Here is a 19,913-nt window from a genome sequence, read left to right as displayed (position 1 = left end):
CTAGAAGCAGGGGTGTGGCTTTGCTGACCTTGCCAGCACCCAGTCCCAAGTGTCTGAGGATCATCCAGCCCTGCCCTGGTCTCCACAAACTCCTGACTTGCCCCCGTGGCATGTGATTCTGGCCTGGGATCCCCCTCCCCAATAACTCGTCCCACCTTGGACCCTCCAGAAAGCCTGCCTTGACCAACCCTGAGGGGAAGATCCTGTGGCATGGTCCTTTTCAAGGCCAAGGGAACAGTTCTGCCTATCTCCATCTGGCTACTCCTACAGGACAAGAATCTGGATTCTGCTACATCAAATCACCTCTGGTTCCCTGCAGATGTTTAACTGTATCCTCCCTTGGGGCATGTGCAGGGGAGTACCCTCCCTCTCCTTTTGCTCTAGTGTTACTCAACTTTCAGTCCTCAGCTCCGAGGCAGCCCCACATGAGCCCACCAGACAGCTCTTCGGACAGTGCCTTCCTGCCATGTCTCATGTGACCCAAGTGCCAGTAGCCTCTCCCAGAACTGGCTTGTCCTGGGGTTCCCCCAGTAGATGGGCTGTAGGCCAGAGAAGAAAGGGGAACAGCTGAGGTCTTCAGGAAGACTGAGCCCCCTATTCCTTCCTTTCTCACCCAACCTCCAGCCCCTTCTTTGGCTTGACTATTGCAACCAAGGCCAATTCCAAAAGGGCCAGCAGCCCTACCTTGGTCACGCTGGCCACAACCCCTGCCAAACCTTGGCTGGGAAATGGGCCCAAGAGTGTCCCTTGCAGCCGTCTGCCAGGCTCCTCCCAGTTTGTGGGGCAGGCTGCTCCAGCCTCATCTTTCCTTGGCTCCTCACGCTGGTATCTGACTGTGGAATCTGTCCTGCTCTGCCTTCACTGTCGTTAGCCAATCAATGGGTACACAGTTCCTCTCTTACTACCTCTCAGGCCCGTGCAAGGGAGCCACAGAGTCAGATGAGGAAGTGGGTTGGGATGGTGGAAGAAGCAGATGGGCTGGTCAGACATGCAGGCTGCTCTGGCCTGGCCTCAGTTTGAGGCCTTTGGGAGCTGAGTCAACTCACCCACCACAGCCACAGAGATGCAGAGCATCTTGTGTGGTCATCACTGGGGGCATGAGCCCCCATCTGTGCCCCTTCTTCTCTTGCCGTCTCTTTTGTCCACCAAGGTCTCATCTCACCCTCCATCCAGCTATGTGGTTTCTTCCTCTTTCTCTTGGCACTCTTTGGTCACCCCCGTTTTTGCCCATGAGATGTTTTCTCCCTGACCCTGGAATGGCCTTGTCTTAAGGGCCTAAATCCTGGCCTCACGGGAGGCCGTTGCAGTTTCACAGGACAGACATCAGACTACGGGATGGCGCCTGCCTGGGATCTTGGCTTCTACTCCATTTCCTTTTCTGGCACCCAGAACCAAGTTACTCTGAACTGGCCCCAGAGGCCCTGCCCCTTCATGAGCAAGGTGGCATACTCAGGGGACACTGCTACAGCCAGGCATGGGTGGGTGTGTAAGCACAAGTGCATGTGTGAGTGAAGAGGGTGGGGGATACAGTGTGGTACTGCCCAGATGTGGGCAATGTGAAAGTGACCAAACATGGGGCAGCCATCAGCTTGGAGTAGGGGAACAGAAGCATCTGAATGATGACATAGAGGCCCACAGAGGCCCCCTCTCCACAATGATGGCCCAACTACCACCTAGGCTCTGCGAGGCCCACCACCCTGTGGTCCCCACTCTGCTGTCTGCTTGGCCTGGCAGTGTTTCTTTGCAGCCTCTTGCCAGCACAACCGCCCCCAGCCCCCCACTGGCATCCCTGCCAGAGCAGCATTCCGCAGGCCTGGCTGCATCTCCCCAGCAGAAACAGCAGGAAGGCCTCTCAGCAGCCATCAAGCTATACGGCTGGGGGACACAGTGGAACCTGGGCCTCTGGCCCTCACTCTTCTAGTCTTGACTTCTCCCAGCTCTGGGTCTGTCACATGAAAGGATTTGATCAATGCCCCTGTGGTTCTCATTCTCCCATCTCCTGCCCTGGGCGTCCCTGTGCAGCCAGAGGCAGCCACCAGGTCAGTATGGATTGACAAGAAGCAAGTTCTGGAGACGAATAACATAAACCCTGAGCTGCCCTGGGATCGGGGTGGGGGGTCAGCTCAGTTGAGGTCCCAGACTCACTCTCAGGTCAGAGCAGCCCAGGTCAGAGGGTGGGGATGGTGACCCAGCGAGGATACACAGGGTTCAGTCCCTCAGTGTGAGGTCGCTCAGGGGAGCAGGTGTAAGCCTTTTCTGTAACTGGTTGGTGGGCGCGGGAGCGCCCAGCTTCCCCATTTCGGTGCCTCCTCCTCCTATGACCCCACCTCGGTGGCGCAGCTGGAGGGCTCCCAGGTTAGACTCCGGGATGAACTTCCCGGCGGAAAGGGGGCTCGGTGCGAGAGAGTGAGTCCAGGGACCATCTTCTAGGATGGGAGCGGCGGGGCCTGGCCGGAGTCCGCGGCGGCCCGAGGCGAGGCTGGCTGCACCCAGACGGCGCGTACCACGCGTGTCCGCGCCCCCGCCGGCGCGCAGGGCGGCCTGGCCCTTTAAGCGTCCAGACGGCGGCCCCAGCTGACGCGCGGGCTCCAATCGGCGCCCCGCGCCCCCCGCCCGCCGCGCCTGAGGCTCTGGGGCCGCAGCTGCTCGGCGGCTGCACTCGCCGCGGCCCTGCGCCTCCGCCCGCCCGGCCGCGCCCCCGGGGGCCATGGTCGCGGGGCCCTGCGCGGGGGCGGCCCCCAGCGCGGCGCTACATGGAGCGGCCCGGGCCTGGCCGCCGGGGGCAGCGCGATCCCGCGGGGCCCTGTGAGCCCCCAGCGCCACGGCACCATGGTACGCAAGGCCCTGCCTGTCCCCCCACTTATCCGCCCACCTGCCCGCTCTGCCCTCTCGAGCGAACAGCCGGTCGTCTCGGCGTGGAGGGGTGTGAGGGATCTTAGCCCTCGCCGGCTCTTCCCTACCCCTTCTCTGGGTCCCTGCGGGCTGGGAATGCGGAGCTCTGACGCGGCCCTGGGCTGGGAAGGGGTTAAATTCCTGGGGTTGGGGCCGGGGCGCGAGAGGCTGAGGTCCTGCTAGGCACGGGCGGAGGGGGGCGCTTCTCTGGGCCGGGGACGGCGCCGCCCTCGGACTGGGTGATGGGGGGAGGGAGGAGGTCGGATTCCCGCCTGGGCCTTGGGCCACGTGGGCGCTGGAGCCGCCCTGCCAGGGGATTCGGGGCTCCTGGGCCAAGCGGGATGGGGGGAGGATGACTGCAGCTCTGGTCCAAACTCCTGTGTGACCTTGGACCCGTCCCCCACCCTCTCTGGGCCTGTTTCTTGGGAAGGACGAGTGGCCTGAGTTGAGAGGAGGCTGGCACAGATACTCTCTCCCTAAAAGGAGGAGGCTGTAGGTCATGAGCCTGTGCCCCCTGTGCTCATTCTGGGTCCACCCACTGCTTTCTGGGGACGGAAGAATTGACGTGGGAGTAGGGGGTGCAGATGGACACCCAGGTTTCATCCTGGGGCCTCCAGGGAGATGCTGGAGCAGGGTAGGGAGCTAGCTGGTGGTTTTGTGATGGTGAGGCAGGGTACCTCTCAGGAGTAGAAGGCTCTGCCGGTGGTGAGCAGCCTCCGCAGGTGTCCCTGGCACCTGGCCTGCCCCCACCAGCCTGGCTTGTGGGGGAGGGTTTGAGGGCATGAAATGCCCTGGCAACACAAGTCCCTGACCACTCCTCTGGTCTTGTGTCTTAGCCCAGCTGGCCTGGACTTGGGTTGGGGTGTGTGACTGCAGCCGGCACAGCCAGATGGGGAGGGGCATCTACAGCTTCAGGAAACTGGCACATCTGGCTGGAGAGGCAGACACAGCTGGTGGGCCCTGTGTGGGAGGTAGCAGGCCACGGGGGGTTGGGGGGGGGTAGCCATACCCCACTGAGGGGCTGCCACATAAGGACTCAGGCAGCATCTGTGTGCCTGGTCAAGAAAGTCCAGTCAGGGCTCCTGGTTGTAAGATCCTTGGGCCCCTCAAGGGCCATGGATGGTGCAGCCTTGCCTGGGGGTATTGCCTCAGAAATGGAGTCTCTGGGGCAACACTACCCCCCAGGCTAACCTTTCCTCCCTTGCTGAGGCCAGAGGAGTCTTCACTGGATCCTGGGACCAGATGTGCACACAGAAAATGTTAGGCACTGCCCTTGACCCATGGCAGATAGGCACTGGAGGGCATTCTGTGAAGGAGCAGTGGACCTGGGATGGGTACCCCACAACAGGTCTGACATTGACAAGTCCTTATCCAAGCTACTTCCCCACCACTCTCTGGCCCTTGGAGGCCCTGAGGAACTTCTGTTACAACCAAATTGCATCCTGACCCCTCGCTGACTTGCAGGTGGCAGCCGCTCTAGGGAGGAGGGTATAGGTTGCCAGAGGTGCTGGTGGGGTCTGGGGAAGCACAGCTTTTTGAGTCATTAAAGGCCAAGAAATACTTCCATGTGGACTAGTATCCAGTCCAACACAGATTGGGTGGCCTCAGCAGGGCTGAGAGTCCAGGGACTCTGCTTCTGTTGACTGTGAGACCCTCCCACTCTGAGCCCATCTGTGTCATAAAGTTTGGTCCCAGAAGATGAATTAGAATGAGTCAGAGGATGGAGATGAAAGGGGGTTGGCACCTTATTCCTGTTAGATTGGCTAGACCTAGATGGGCTAGGAGCCTGAGACAGAGGAACAAACAAGTGGCTTCTTGGCTGGAGTAAAGGAGGTGTTGGGGAGGAACTCAAGAGAGATGGTGGTGGACTTCCCTGCTGGTCCAGTGGTTGGGAATCTGCTTGCCAATACAGGGAACATGGGTTCAGTCCCTGGTCCAGGAAGATCCTACGTGCTGCGGGGTAGCCAGGCCTGTGTGCCACAACTGCTAGAGCCTGCAAGCTGCAGCTGCTGAAAAAAAAAAGAGAGCATGAGGTGGGTGCTGCCCTGGGCTACTGGGTGTGAAGGGTGAGGCCCAGGGCAGGTCCTCTCATTCAAGTGACTGAAAGGACTGACATAAAGGGGAGGGGTAGGCTGTGGACGAATGGGACTGGGGTTTCATCCCAAGGCTTCCAGAGAGATGCATAGGGTAGGAGAGCTGATGGCTTTGCAGTGCAATAAGGTACCCTCAAATGTAGGAGGCTCTGACTTAGTGGACAGGGCCTGAGGCGGGCCAGAACCAGGCAGGTCTTTGATAGATGTTAACTGAATATCTGCTGTGCGCTGGATCCATGCAAGGAACTGGGCAGCCTGCCTGTCTGTGCTGCTCACCTTTTGGGGAAGCCGCTGTGGTGGGAGCAAGAATTAAGCCAGCCCTTGCTCCAGGCAATTCACAGATACTGAAAGTGGCCCAAGGATCTAATAATCTGACCAATCAGATTCAAAGGCCTCCTTCAGGCTCCACCAAGATGACATCATCTGGGAACCTCTGGGCCTGGACCACACCTGACCTGGGGTCTGGGGGCCCTAGAGGGAAAGGGTTTGGTACAGGCCTTGGGATGCAGGACTTTTGATGCTAAAACCAGGGCTGTCCCCAGCAAACCAGTGCTGGGGTCCAGCCCCCACAGGATCCAGGGGAACCCTCAGGAGAAACGGCATTGGCGAATGAATGAATGAATGAGAGAGGAATAGAGGAGAGAAAGAAAGAAAGACAAGGGGAGACCAAGCTTCTTCGGTGAGCGAGGCCCATAACTTTATTTTCAAAAGGGACTTTTATACCTTAACTTGTACATAGAGGGAAATGAAAGATGCAAGGTCATACAGAGTCAGCCCAAACACTCCAGCAGTTTTGCCCTTATTGAAGCCAGCATTTTTTCTGCATACCTTTCCCACAAATGATGTTGTGTACATTATCTTCTGGCCTTGGAGGCCTGTGGCCATTTTATGACCCTCTTTCGATAAAGGCTGCTCAACCAGAAAACTTATTTTCCCTCAAAGTGTTTTTTCTTTATATTTCTAATCTATATCAGCCTCAGAAAATGCTAAACAGAGTTACATTTCTCACGGAGCAAAGGTGCACTGAGTTACAAGAAAAAACCAATTAGCTCAAAAGTCTGATGTGGTTAATTTCAAGGCTACACTTGTTTTTCTTACATTCCAACTATGTTAACTAATGCACTCCCAGGTGCACAGTGGATAAGAGATATGGGAACTTAGCAACAAGCATTGGCCCAATAATGAAATCTTACACCAGCACTACTCTAATAGTTTTTAACTCTTTGAAAGGCTCTATGTTTTAGGCTTCCCGTGCCTCTCACAGCTGGGAGGCTGTGAATAATCACATGCGTAGCTGCAGGAGTCTGGATAAACCTGCCAAGCAAGCTGGAATGCTAACAGAGGGGGTTTGATTTGAAATATTCCTCTCATGTCCAGGAGATTTATTAGTTAGAGCCCTAAGTTGATTTTCTCCAGAGAAAGGTGGTCGGGAATAGCCCCCTGTTAATGTCAGGAGAGTTGGTGAAAGGCACAAAACAGTAAGACAGATTCTGGTTTTGGGGTAGATGCTCGAGCTGGTCCGGTGGGGGGGGTCCCTCGAGGCCTGAAGCGTTGCTTATCAGATCTCTTCCACATGACCTTGTCATAGGTGGGATCTCCGGTGCTGGCTCCTGGCAAACCAGGACTGGGTCGTCTCAGGCATCCTTTCAGTATTTCCAGGCCCTGTGGATTCTCTCCCTGACACTCACTTACAGATAAAACCAATCCTGCCCAACCCCAAACACCTGAGGAACAGAAGTCACCTAGCTCACTGCACTCTCTCTGGCCACTGTACCTCCAGGAGAGTGACTGTGACTTTTGTTCCTAAAGTGTCTGGGGCTGGGCAGGATTGGTTTTATCTGTGAGTGAGTGTCAGGGAGAGAATCCATGGGGACCAGAAATACTGAAATGATGCCTCTGGGGAGACAACCCAGTCCTCGTTTTTGCTGGGGACAGCCCTGGTTTTAGTATCAGAAGTCCTGCATCCCAGGAAACCCCTAGGTTCCTGGCCCACCTGCATGGTTGGTCCCCCTCGAACCTTTTCCTTCCCCTTTCCTCCTTTTCCGCTTCCCTTCCCGGGATGACTGCTCCCATTTCACAGTGGAACAGCTGGAGGCCCAGAAAAGTCAGCCAGTGACCCAGGAGCTGATACGCAGCCTCAGGAGTTTAAGCTCTGAGGGACAGCTGACTCGGCCTTGAATCCTGGTTCCCCATCGTCTTTGCTTGAGTTTCGGCACCTTCTCTGTCACAGGGAACCAAGAGTGATGGGGGGTGGGGGGCACCTCCTGGCTGGCCTCGACCTGACCTGTGCCCTCGGCCCCGCAGTTGCTGGTTGAGAAGACAACGGACTCACCGGCGGCCGAGTTCTCGCTGGTGGAGGACGTGGCGCTGCACTTCGCTTGCTTGATGGGCCGCCTGAACGAGCAGCGCCTCTTCCAGCCTGACCTGTGCGACGTGGACTTGGTGCTGGTGCCACAGCGCAGCGTCTTCCCGGCCCACAAGGGCGTGCTGGCCGCCTACAGCCAGTTCTTCCACTCGCTCTTCACCCAGAACAAGCAGCTGCAGCGCGTGGAGCTGTCCCTGGAGGCGCTGGCACCTGGCGGCCTGCAGCAGATCCTCAACTTCATCTACACGTCCAAGCTGCTGGTCAACGCAGCCAACGTCCACGAAGTGCTGAGTGCTGCCTCACTGCTGCAGATGGCCGACATCGCCGCGTCCTGCCAGGAGCTGCTAGATGCCCGCTCCCTCGGCCCCCCGGGCCCCGGCGCCGTGACCCTCGCCCAGCCGGCTGCTGGCTGCACCCCAGCTGCGCCAACCTACTACTGCGACATCAAGCAGGAGGCTGACGCCCCGGGCCTGCCCAAGATCTACGCCCGAGAGGGCCCCGACCCCTACTCTGTGCGCGTCGAGGACGGGGCTGGGGCCACGGGTGGCACGGTGCCTGCTGCCCTCGGGCCGGCTCAGCCCTTCTTCAAGGAGGAGAAAGAGGGTGGCGTTGAAGAGGCTGGCGGGCCCCCGGCCAGCTTGTGCAAGCTGGAGGGTGGGGAGGAGCTGGAGGAAGAGCTCGGGGGTTCCGGCACCTACAGTCGGCGGGAGCAGTCCCAGATCATCGTGGAGGTGAACCTCAACAACCAGACACTGCACGTGTCCACAGGGCCCGAGGGCAAGCCAGGCGCTGCCACCGGCCCGGCCACCATGGTGCTGGGCCGGGAGGACGGGCTGCAGAGACATTCGGAAGAGGAGGAGGATGAGGAGGAGGAGGAGGAAGAGGAGGAGGAGGAGGAAGAGGAGGGAGGAGGCAGTGGAGCAGAGGAGGAGGAGGAGGAGGGCGGCAGTCAGGGGGAGGATGAGGAGGATGAGGAGGAGGAAGGGCACAGCGAGCAACAGGAGGAAGAGGAGGAGGAAGAGGAGGGGCACAGCGAGCAGGATCAGGAGAGCTCAGAGGAGGAGGAAGATGAGGAGGACGGGGAGGCAGGGGGCAGGCAGGGGGGGTTGGGGCGCCGCAGCAGCCGGGCAGAGCCCCCTGCCCACAGTCGCATGGCCACGAGGTCCGCCCAGCGCCGTGGCCCCCCTGAGCCAGAGGAGGCCGGGCGGCGGGGCGGGAAGCGGCCAAAGCCACCTGCAGGAGTGGCTGCCGCTCCTGGCTCCCGAGGGCCACAGGCGGCCGATGGGCTGGGGGCCAAGGTGAAGCTGGAGGAAAAACAGCACCATCCGTGCCAGAAGTGCCCGCGCGTTTTCAACAACCGTTGGTACATGGAGAAGCACATGAACGTGACCCACAGCCGCATGCAGATCTGCGACCAGTGCGGCAAGCGCTTCCTGCTAGAGAGCGAGCTGCTGCTGCACCGGCAGACGGACTGCGAACGCAACATCCAGGTGGGCCTCCAAGGGGCCTGCAGGGGGCAGGCATCCAGGCTGAGCCAGGCCGGAACTGGGCCCTGGGTTCCTGCTGCCCGCGTTGTCTGCACAGTCTGCAGAGAGCAGGCTCAGCCCCCATCCCCCAACCCCACCCCGGGGACAGTGGGACCAGCCACGGCCCAAGGGTGAGCCCAGGGTGGTGAGAGCTCAGGGGATGACATCAGGGAGAGCTTCCTGGAGGAGGCAGATAGAGCTGGGCTTCCGCAAGAGCAGAGATGTGCAGAAAGGATTGGAACAAACAGTACCCTTGCCAGAGAGGCAGAGGGGAGCAGGGACTCAGAAGAGAGTTGTCTGAGCATGTGAGGCTGGGGGACAGCCAGCTCTGAGGAGGGATGAGTCAGTGTTTTTGTAAATCTTTGGACTGCTGCAAGGCCAGCAGGGCCCCCAGGTATATAGTTTGGTAGATTGAGCAGTGCAGCAAAGCACAGAGGGGAGGAGGGGTTTGCCCGGAAGGGGGCGCCATTTTCCACTTACTGCAAGGGCTGAGTGGAGCAAGGGGCAGCCAGACGGGAGGAAACCCCTGCATCCTGCATTTAGCTCTTTGGAGGTACCAGCTGGCCTGGGCATGGGGAAGAGGGACTGGATGAGCAGTTCGGGAAGTGCAGGGGGCCCAACAGGAAGGCTGCCGGGGCCAAACAGGGGAGCTGGGCTGACTGCCAAGCCTTGAGCCAGCCTGCATCTGGGCCAGCCTGGCCTTTCAGGGTGAAGACAGCACAAGGCCAGCCAAGTGATTTTTTGCCTTTTCTGGCTGAGAGTGAGGTTGAGGGGCAGTAGGTAGGCGATGCTAATTGCCTGAACTAATTGCTAATTGGAGAAAGTGTTACCTGAGGGTTACCTGGATTCCTGCCCCACCCTCAGGCACATGCTCCCACTTGCCTGCCTGCTGGGCTGCCCTGTGACTCGCTACATGCACACCCCTGAGCTTCTTTCCTGAAAGGGAAAGACGCTTGTACTTCTTCTGCCCTGGGTACCCTGACCCAATTTCTGCCTAAGCCCTGGCCTACTGCAGGGTTAAGGGCCCAGGAGATGAGGAGGAGGGGGAGTGTGGTCCCCAGGGTTCCCACTACCATCTCGTGTCCAAGAGGCCCTTGCACCTCCTGCAGTCCCCCATCCCTTTGGAACCTGTTCCCTTGGGGATCTCCATGGTGTCAAGGTATGGGTCCCAGTAGGGAAGGCAGCAGAGATAGTGTCTCAGCTTTGCCAGGACCTGTTATCCGAGGGGCTCCCCCTTGAACTGTAGCCTCCTTACCCACTGTGGCCCTTCAGCCAGTTATGTGTCTCCCCTCTGTAGAAAGATGTTTTGTTGAAATGAGCAGAGGAGGGACTTCATGGAAGAGGTGGCCCATGACCCTAGTGAGGTCAGGATGAGGAGGGAGGGCCCCAGGCTGCAGCCCTGGGCGGGTGGGCAGGTGGGTAAGAATATTTAGGGATTTACCACCCCTGACTCTCAGAATATCAAACGTAGCTGGTCCTTGGCCATCAAGACCTCTCTCTCGAGCACAGTTCAGGTGAGGAAACTGAGGCCTAGAGAGAGGCAGTGACTTGTCCTAGGTCACATGGTCCTGACCTAGGGCCTAAAGTCTTCTCATTCCACAGTGCGTGACATGTGGCAAAGCTTTTAAGAAGCTCTGGTCCCTCCACGAGCACAATAAAATTGTGCATGGCTATGCAGAAAAGAAGTTCTCCTGTGAAATTTGTGAGAAGAAGTTCTACACCATGGCTCACGTGCGCAAGCATATGGTTGGTAAGTCTAGGCCTGTGGTGGAATGAGCCCAAGGTCCAAGCTGGGCCAGCTGTTGGGTGTGCTAGGAAGTCTTTCACATCCAGGGACAATATAAAGGGATGAGAAGGCGCCAAGTAGCTGGGAGGTGGGGCGGGGACAGTGGATGGGGCAGTGGGACCGGGGAGAGGGGAGGGCTAGTCTGGGGCCAGGGCTGCCATGTACGGTTGGGCAGGTTGCACATGGCACAAGGGCTCATGACAGGAGGGCAGGTGGAGACCAGAATCCAGCTAGCACACTGCTAGCCAGGCTGCCATCCCAACACGGGGCTGGGTCCACCAGAGCACCTTCTGCTAAATTACACAGAGTGCTTGCTGTGTGGGCCGACACAGCCCCTGTCTCAGTCTGAGGACAGCTGTGCCCCTGACAGAGCTTCAGACTTCTCTGAATGCAACCCTCCTCCCAGGGGTCATACTTGGACACAAGTGTGTCTTGGGCCACTTCGCTACCTTGGGCATGGGTGTCCCTCCCCTCTAGGTGGGCCTGGCTGAGTCTGGTGTCTGGGTTGCCCTCCTTTCTTTGCCCACTTGGGGGATGGAGCTCTCCCCACTCCCTAGCCAGGGAGAGAGTGAGCCCTGGCCAGGCCTGATGCTCTTTCTCTACCAGACAGTTCTGGAGGCTTCCAATATGAACTGACTGGGAGCTGGGAACCTGGGGTGTAGGTATCAACCAGGAGCATGCTAGGTAACCCAGGATTGGTGGTCCTTCCTGGGCTTGGATTCCCCAGCTCTGAACTGTGAGGGGGGCCCTCCCTGTCTCCAATTGCTTCCTCCCACATCTTCCTTGGAGTTCGTTTTGGCGGGGAGTGCAGATAACTCCTTCTGGATGGCAGGGGACCCAAGGCTGAGGCCTTTACAGGTGCCATCCTCTGTAAAGCCCAGCCACCTTGGAGAGCCAGGACCACTCTTCCTGTTTTTATAGAAGAGGATGCTGAGACTCACTGAGGCTCACAGCAGCCATGCAGGGAACCAGCGGCTGGGCCAGGATTTGAGCCGAGGCTAAAGAACCATGAAGGCCTCTGTGCTTGTCTGAGCAGACAGACCTAGCAGGGGGTGTGGGGGGGAGGGACAGGGAGGGATGGGGAAGGACCTTGCCTGGGGGACAGAGGCCACGGGGCAGGTCCCAGGGTAGATGGTGCCCCAGAAGGTGGGTTCAAGGCTCAGTGTGGCGGGTGGTCCAGCAGGGGTCCCCTGGGAGAAGCCAGATGGGTCCCCCCCAAGATGTCATGGCCATGGTGCCTGCCCCGTAGCCCACACCAAGGACATGCCCTTCACCTGCGAGACCTGTGGGAAGTCCTTCAAACGCAGCATGTCTCTCAAGGTGCACTCCCTGCAGCACTCCGGGGAGAAGCCGTTCAGATGCGAGGTGAGTCCACTTCCTCCCCAGGGACCACCCTGAACAGGGCAGGGATCAGGGGCAACAGCAGCTTAAAAACCAGGGGGTGGGGGGACTGGAGTATAGGGAGCAGAAAGAGAGGGGGCCCTCCTGTTGTTTGTATCCTTCCCTGGTTGCCCACCTACAACCCCCCTACCACATACCCCTGCTTCCTCTCCCTATCTCAGTGCTGCACGTTCAGGGTGGGAAGTCTGCGTGGGTTGGAACCGCAGGACAGGCTTTCTGGAGAGGTGGAGAAAGACACATCTTAGGCAGAGATCAGAGATAGAGTTGCAGGTGGGGCTGAGGGAGGCCTTTGGACAAGAAGGAAGGATGGAGAGTCTTAAGCACAAGGGCTCCCTCCACTCTGGGGCCTTTTCCCACTTGCTGAGCCCCATTCCTGCCTGGGCCTCTCTACCTGTGCCCCGTGCGCTGCCCCACCCCAGAAGCACCTCAGCCGGCCTTGGCATCCACCCCTCCTTGCCCAGGAGTCCCTCCCGCTGTGAGTCCTTCCACGGACCTGTGAGCTGGAGACCAGCACTTCCCTCCCTGAAGGTTATTCCCCTGCTCTGCCCTGGGTCTTGCCCCCACCCCACCCTGCCCTCAGAACTGCAATGAGCGCTTCCAGTACAAGTACCAGCTGCGGTCACACATGAGCATCCACATCGGCCACAAGCAGTTCATGTGCCAGTGGTGTGGCAAAGACTTCAACATGAAGCAGTACTTTGATGAGCACATGAAGACCCACACAGGTACCCATGTCCAACGGTGATGGCCTCCGCGCCGTAGCGGGCATCCTTCTCTGCCCTTTTCTGACGCTAAGCCCTGGCCTCCCTGACTCCCAAGGTCGGGTGAGGGAGGCTGGCTCACAGGTTGGGGGTGGGGGGCATGGTGGCCCCCCAGCAACTCTCCTAGGCCCATCCCCACCCACCCTGCAGGAGAGAAGCCGTACATCTGCGAAATCTGCGGCAAGAGCTTCACCAGCCGGCCCAACATGAAGCGGCACCGGCGCACGCACACGGGCGAGAAGCCCTACCCCTGCGACGTGTGCGGCCAGCGCTTCCGTTTCTCCAACATGCTCAAGGCGCACAAGGAGAAGTGCTTCCGTGTCAGCCACCCCATGGCCAGCGACGGCGCCCCCGCGGCCCCGGGCCTGTCCCCCGCCCCGCCCCAGGCGCTGCCCCTGCTGCCCGGGCTGCCACAGACCCTGCCACCCCCGCCGCACCTGCCGCCCCCGCCGCCACTCTTCCCCACAGCCTCCAGCCCGGGCAGCGGGAGGCTGAGCACCAACAACTAACTGCCTGCCTGCTGCAAGGGGCCCAGGACCCTCCCCTCCTCCTTGGGGGCAGTGACACCTCCGGAGTTGGCTGGACACCGGCCTCGCCCCGAGGCCCCTGACCCTGGGGGGTGTGCAGGCTGGCAGCCCCCAGAGCTGGCTGAGGACACCTCGCTACCAAGTGCCCCCTTTCAGTGACTTCTTGAAGCCTTTACTTTTTTTGTTGTTTGTTTTTTGGGAAGTGAAGGATAAAGAAAAGAGAGGAAACCATTGGCAGTATCCCCCTCCAGGTGAGGGGGGCGCTGGAGGCGGCAGGTAGGGGGGACAGGGGCCCAGGGAGCAGGTGTGACTGGTCACTCTGCTGAGGCCTATGCCAGAGGGAGGAGGGTGGCCCAGCCCAGATCACCTTCAGCCACTTATCCGCGCCTCTCCTGGGCCCCCTAACTTGCGCCTCATATCCTGGAGGGTTTGGGGAGAAGTTGGGGTGCCATCCCCCTTTGGAGGAGGCATGGACCCAGTGTGAGGGCTGCAGATATCCAGGCAGGGGCTTGAGCCTGGATGCCCTGGGAGCGTGCCAGGAGGCTGTGGCGAGGCGCGAAGACTGCAGCTCTGCATAGGGAGGGTCAGGGGGGTGTGGGGCGGGCAGGGGCTGGACCCCAGACATTTGCTTTCCCCATTCACAACCCTGCGGCAGGCACAGGGATCCCCGACCTGCACTAAGCTGCACCGAGGGCCCTGGGTCCTGGAGAAGATGTCCCCAGAAGCTGCTGGGCCTCAGGGTGTTGTGGGCCAGGCCCTGGGTGGACAGACGGGCTGGCTCCCACAGCACCAGCTCCCAGGGCCTGCTGCCTAGGAGCCCCTGCAGATGGGTGGACCCCAGGGGCAGGCCCCTAAGGAGGAGGCTTGGGCCAATGTTCTGAGGTTTCAAGGTGCTATCAGTGGGGCGGAGGCCAGGGCAGCTGTTCACAGAGCACCCCATCCCTCACCAGCTGCCCCAGCTGCATCTCCCACACTAGAGATGTGTGTGTCTGTGTCCGTCTGCTCCCTGAAGGCAGAGCAAGCCTCCTCCACTCCCTAGGCCTGGTCACAACCCGCCCCTGGCTGGCATCCAGCACCCTTGTCCCTCCTGGGCCTCTGTGCTCATGGATGGCACAAGGAGCCTGCATGATCAGGCCCGGGGGGTCAGGGTCGCGGGCTCTGGGAGAGCCCCAGCCTGTGCCCAATGCTTGCCCTCACGAGGCCAGCACTAATAGGACATCCTTTTTTTGTTGTCATTTAACGTCTTGATTCCTGCCTTTAAAAGGGGGAGGAAGGTTCCATAAGCTACATATTTCCTAGTTAAGCTCTTTCCTATTGTGTTTATACAGTTTTGTTTGTTATACTCTTTGCACCTTAAACCCCCATGACTACCCCCACACCACTACCTTCCCAGCATGGCTGGAGTGGGAAGAGGCCGGAGCCCAGCGGGTGGTGGAGGGGGGACTGGCCCCATCAGCCCAAGGGCTGAGGGGGTCGGGACCCCTCAGACCTCCTTGTAAGGTCCATGGCGCTGGGGCAGGGGGCTGGGGACATTTTAATCATCAATAAACGAAGCACTTTATTCTGTACAGATGTGGGTAAGCCCAAGGAGCCCGAATGATTTGAGGATTTAGAATCCAAGCCACACAGCCCAGATTGTTCTCTGGGCTTAGAGGGTTTGAGTTTGGGGCTGTAGCAGGAACAGTGCAAGCCAGAGCCTACGTACGTACCCTCAGATGCCTCTGCTGTCCTCTGGGCACCCCCTCCAGAGAGGAAAGCTCGCTGTCTGGTTCCCAGCACTGCAGCTCCCCCACCCCAAGGCTGAAGGTTCTAGCCTCTTCCGGGGTCAGGGTTGCACCTCAGGCTCCTGCTCTACTGTAGCTCTTTTCTTCTCCTGCACCCCTTGATCTCTGGGCTTCCATGACGTCCTCAGGGTCCCCCCCCCACTTCCCCCTCTCCCTTGCTATTTCCAACCTCCAGTCCCAGTGCCTGGCAGCTCTTCAGAGCTGGCCCACATTTTCCTAAGAAAAGTCTGATTTCCCCAAATGGGCTGTAGGCTGGGACTCCCTTGAGCTTCTCACCCACTGTGGCTGACACCAGGATCTCCCGTTAGAGCTGGTGGCCCTGTCACCTGCTACCGTCACTGCAGCCTTAGAGAGCCTAGGGGGCCCTGGCCAGGCTGGCCCTCTGATCCATGAAGTCAGACTTTCACAAGCAAAGGCTGGAGATGGGTGTAGGGAGCTGCTGGCGAGACCTTGTCCCAGGACTTGGGGCTCCTACTCTTGTATGCTTCCCTTCTCAGGGCACGAGAGGGGTCCAGACAGTAGGCTGGGCACTGGTCAGATGGTCATGGTATTAATAGCTTAGATGGGCACGGCCAACCCCTCTCCTGGGAGGCCCCCGTCCTAGCGGGGACAGGAGCCCTGTGTCCCTGGTGCTAAATGCTCTCTTCCCCTTTGGCCAGTGTTGGTGGGAGCTCCTTTCTGGCCAGACCACAAGGGTCTGAAGCAATAATGGAACCTCAGCCGTGCCAGTATGGATAGGGGTTCTTGTTTTACCAGCTTTTACATTTCCTTTTTAATTTTTAAAACAAATTAACAAGCACCTGGATATTGGAGGGAGGGGCTTGGGCCATCACACCCACTTCCCAGGGCTGGTGATGGGGAAGGGGCTTGGGATGATTACCTCCCACTGCAGATCTGCCAAGGGGGGCCACTCTGTCCAGCTGGACTTCTCAGCCCACTTCGCCAAGCCTCGAGTCTGGAACCTGGCCTGCCCCTTGCCAGCTCCCCTTGTAGTCCCTGGGCTTGGGCCAGCTGGGGATGAGTGGCCAGAGAGATGACCATTCAAGCCCCATGACCACAGTTCTAGCAATCCAGGCTCGGGGTGGCGGGCAGTGGGGGCAAAGCCTGAGCCTCTGACCCTGACGTTTGCTGCCATGGCCCACATGGCACCCCTCGGCAGTCGAGGGGGTGGCACTCAGTGGCAAAACGGCTGTGCCCAGGTACGTGGACCCTTGATGTCTGCACTGTGTGGTCATCCCACAGCCCCAGAGTGTGTGGGGGACTGCAGGAGGGTGAGGAGAAGAGTGGAGGGGAATAAAGGCAGTACAACTGTCCCTTGGCCCAGCCTCTTCTTTACACATGCTGCCCTGACCGTGGGCTGAAAGGACGCGGACCGCAGAGAGACGGAGGACAGCACAGCCGCCAACGACCACATGGACACCTGTGCCCGGCGCATCCCCAGGTCCCGTCTCCCTCGCCTGAGGATGGCCTGGGCTCCTGGGGAACCTCCAGAGCCAGAGGCTGAGGTCTGAAGGAGCTTGGTGTCTGTGCCTAGGAGAACAACTCAGACGGAAGACCATGGCCTCCGAGGAGGGAGCAAGCAACTCTCCCCGTGGACCTCAGCATTATTTTGCTGGGGAGCCGGGCTCCATGCGGGATAGAATTCTAGGCTGTGGGGACATGTGGTGAATGAATGAATGCCCCTCACCATGTATGTAGCACTTGGTGTCAGATGCCCAGAGAGGGGTCTCAGATGAGATACCAGGGTATCTGAGGGGTCTCAGACACTGGGAGGGGCTGGGAGAGAGGCTGCTGGGTGGCTCACTAACTGGCCAGGGATGGGGTTCAGGTCCCCAGGATGAGGACATTGCCTTCCACACACCCCCACTTCTCTGAGGGGAACAGGGGCTTGCTCAAGTCACCCTGAAAGTGCCACTTGCTGCTAGGCCTGCAGGCCTGGCTGCTCCCTGCTCAGTGTCTTGCAGGGATTCGGCCTCCCTGTTTCCCCTGTGCTACGTGTCCATCCGTGCGTTGCCTCCATACCACCTCTTCCTGGCAGCCCCACCGTGCTGTGAGCAAGAGTCCGATGTCAGCATGGTTTTCTAGAGAACCTCTAAGCAAAATATCTATTTTTTTAATTAAAGTTTTATTTGGACATAGTTGAAGAAGCCAAATATTTCTAGAACTTTTTTTTTTTTTTTTACAAAAACCTGCAGTTCCCTGCATCTCCTCCTTTCCAACTCCCAATAAGTGAGCAGTTCCAATTCAGCTGATATTTTTGGTGTTTTCCTGCCCATGGAAAGCACACCTCCAACACTGCTTTCCTCCTATTTTCAGTTTTAGGCATTGGCTATTGATGTATTTCTTCAACACCCCCATCACACACACAAACAATATATACACAATTCCCCTCCCTCCCAACATGGTTATGTTACTATTTGAGGTTAGATTAATACTTAGTATCTACATTATTATGACTATGTAGACACTGATCTCAACCAAGCCATATAATACAATATGATTCCATTTCCTTTCTCATAACTTTTTACTTTCGGCTCTTTTAAACATAATTTACTTTGGTTTCTAGGTGTTTTATCACTGCTACATTCCCAAACCCCTTGTCATAAATGCAACTTTCCTTCCAGTATGTGCAAACAGCAAGTGTTCCATCCATTGCATCACTCTCATAACCAAGGAGCAGTACAGGAAGATAACCCTAGGAACACACAGTGCAACCAGCTTCCCACAAGGAGACTTGAGAAACTGCCTAACTGCCTCCCCCAGCCTGTCATTCCCTGTCCCTCTTTGCTGAGACTATGTCCTTTTGAGTTCACTGCAGAGATCTTTAACTTCTAAAAGGTTTATGTCTTAGTGGACTCCTTTTTCCTAACCCTAACATTTACCTTCTCCTCCGGACCACTTCCAGGAATGACATTCTGAAGAACTTGACTGTATCTCCCTGGGTGTAAAATTCAGGCCGGAAATGACTTCCCTCAGAATTTTAGATGCTGGCATTTCTGTTGAGGAGCCCAATGCTGTAAAGTTTAAAAGGATGAAATGAAGTGACAGTTCCCTCTGATCAGCATCAAGCCCTGGAGTCATGCTTTCTCCCTCCCACATGTGATCCCTGGGCATGTCCTTGGGTGAAACCAGAATGAGAGGGGCAGGGATGACATAGGACTGGCCATGACTTCATGACTTGATAGGTGTTGAAAGAGGGTGCTCAGTACATGAGAGATCAGTATATTACTCTCTCCCTGGAAATGTTTACATTCCCCATAATTATAATTTAAAAATAAACAGCGGTCCCCCATTTCACAGAGGGCAAAAATACCCATCTGTACACTGGTCATACATGATACCATCCCCTCTTACCTCTTGGCCCTTATCTCCTACTCACCTCCTCGTTCATTGCTCATTGGCTTCCTTGCTGTTCTTGGAACAGGACAGGTGTGGTCCTGCCTCAGGGCCTTAGCTCAAGCTGTTCCCCTGGTTGGAATCCTCCTCCTCCATGGTTTAAACCTGCTCAAGCATAGTCCACTCAGTGAGTCCATCCTGACTATTCCATTTAAAAGTGTGACCTCTGCCACCCATCACTTCCCATGCCCCCTTCCCAGCTACCTGATACCACAGCAGTTATCATCTGACACCCTGTATAACTATTTACTTGTTGCTGTTCCCCCTCCCTCAGCTGAAGTTAAGCTCCAAAAAGACAGGAATTCTTACTCGATGTGTTCACTGCTGAATCCTCAACATTTAGAATAGTGCACAGTAGGTTCTCGATGAATGGATGAGCCACATATAAACATTCTAGTAGAATGCCTGGTAGGAAGTGAGCACCATGGGAGTCATCATAATCTAAAAATATGCCATTGAATCATCTGATAAATATAAGTTAATTGTTCAGCCAGTACCTTCTGTCCTGGTCTTTGGAAAGTGAGACGACAATTAACGGACATTTTCTTTGGAATCAGCAAGGCAGGGAGGGATTCCCAAAGTCTTTGGAGGTGGGCAGATCTGCTTTGAATCCTGGATCAGCCACTTGCCAGCTGTGTGACTTGCCAGCTGTGTGACATGGCTGAGCCTCTCAGAACCTGGTCTCCTCACTGATGGTGCTGAATGGAAATGTTCTGCAGTATACGGCTGGGCTGGAGGCCCCTGGGTGAGCCTTTGCCCTTCCCGGAAGACAGGATTATTTCTAGGTGATCCTACCTAGGTGCTGTGTCCCTCTGAGACCTGCTAGAGGGGTCAGCAAGCAATGGTTGAAAGCACTGCTCAGGAGGGACACGCATTGACATCACTGGGATCACAAAACGGGGTGGTGACTCAGTCCTGGCCCAGACTAAGCCCCCCTGGCTAATCCCCCCGCCCCTCAAGCCTGAGGTTATAAACAAGTGACTCAGGAATGATGGGAGAATGCCCCATAACAGTTCACACCAGTGTCCTGGGGGCTAAATTTAACCCACAGCTGCAGCCTCTGGCACTTTGGGAACAAGTTAATCTTGGTGGCTGAGGCTGATGTGTGTGTGCATGTTGTGGAGCGGGGGGAGGCAGTCAGGAGTCCAGAGCAGGGTGGGCATTGGGACTGGCTGCCCCAGACCTCTACCCGGATTCCTCAGATGCTAGACAGGCGTAGGGGCCCCAAGGCTGGGCAGGCTCAGGTCAAGCTTAGGATGGACGAAGAACTGAGCATAGACAGCTTTTCTGGAATATTCAACTCTGAGTGTAACTTTTTGTTTGTTAGTTTTTTGATCCCTGGGGGTTTTAACACCTAAAATAGTTGAACCTACAAAACTGAA

At 57.4% G+C, this 19,913-nt stretch overlaps 1 protein-coding gene and 1 long non-coding RNA gene across 10 annotated transcripts; one reads left to right on the top strand and one right to left on the bottom strand.

Moving 5' to 3' along the window:
- The first annotated feature begins 2,709 nt into the window (after positions 1–2,709).
- On the top strand, positions 2,710–17,180 carry ZBTB47 (zinc finger and BTB domain containing 47). Of its 2 annotated transcripts, none has more exons than XM_052640557.1 (6): positions 2,710–2,832; positions 7,290–8,840; positions 10,479–10,626; positions 11,912–12,027; positions 12,644–12,788; positions 12,975–17,180. In XM_052640557.1, the coding sequence occupies exons 1-6, from the start codon at positions 2,830–2,832 to the stop codon at positions 13,331–13,333; spliced, it is 2,322 nt and encodes a 773-aa protein (XP_052496517.1). In that variant the 5' UTR covers positions 2,710–2,829; the 3' UTR covers positions 13,334–17,180. The 2 variants fall into 2 exon arrangements, with proteins under 2 accessions (XP_052496517.1, XP_052496523.1); XM_052640563.1 differs by lacking the exon at positions 2,710–2,832 and adding an exon at positions 4,805–4,925.
- LOC128048263 (uncharacterized) lies at positions 4,632–18,938 on the bottom strand. 8 transcript variants are annotated; one of them, XR_008199382.1, is made up of 5 exons: positions 18,515–18,723; positions 18,018–18,149; positions 11,937–12,279; positions 7,318–8,183; positions 4,632–4,901 (listed from the first exon to the last, which is right to left on the bottom strand). It is a non-coding gene; the product is annotated as an uncharacterized LOC128048263 (long non-coding RNA). The 8 variants fall into 8 exon arrangements; XR_008199377.1 differs by lacking the exon at positions 4,632–4,901 and adding an exon at positions 18,841–18,938 and having other exon boundaries at positions 5,666–8,183; positions 18,515–18,636; XR_008199378.1 differs by lacking the exon at positions 4,632–4,901 and adding an exon at positions 18,736–18,868 and having other exon boundaries at positions 5,666–8,183; positions 18,515–18,636.
- Positions 18,939–19,913: the final 975 nt, after the last annotated feature.

This window comes from Budorcas taxicolor, chromosome 1 (genome assembly GCF_023091745.1).
Source record: "Budorcas taxicolor isolate Tak-1 chromosome 1, Takin1.1, whole genome shotgun sequence".
Classification (NCBI taxonomy): domain Eukaryota; kingdom Metazoa; phylum Chordata; class Mammalia; order Artiodactyla; family Bovidae; genus Budorcas; species Budorcas taxicolor.
This window is presented reverse-complemented; position numbering and strand designations above follow the sequence as displayed.

What these genes read in the sequence shown, in the direction of transcription:
- ZBTB47 (XM_052640557.1), top strand. An exon ending in CGTGCGCAAGCATATGGTTG is followed by an intron (nt 10,627 to 11,911) that starts GTAAGTCTAGGC and finishes CCTGCCCCGTAG; the next exon opens with CCCACACCAAGGACATGCCC. An exon ending in GCACATGAAGACCCACACAG is followed by an intron (nt 12,789 to 12,974) that starts GTACCCATGTCC and finishes CCCACCCTGCAG; the next exon opens with GAGAGAAGCCGTACATCTGC.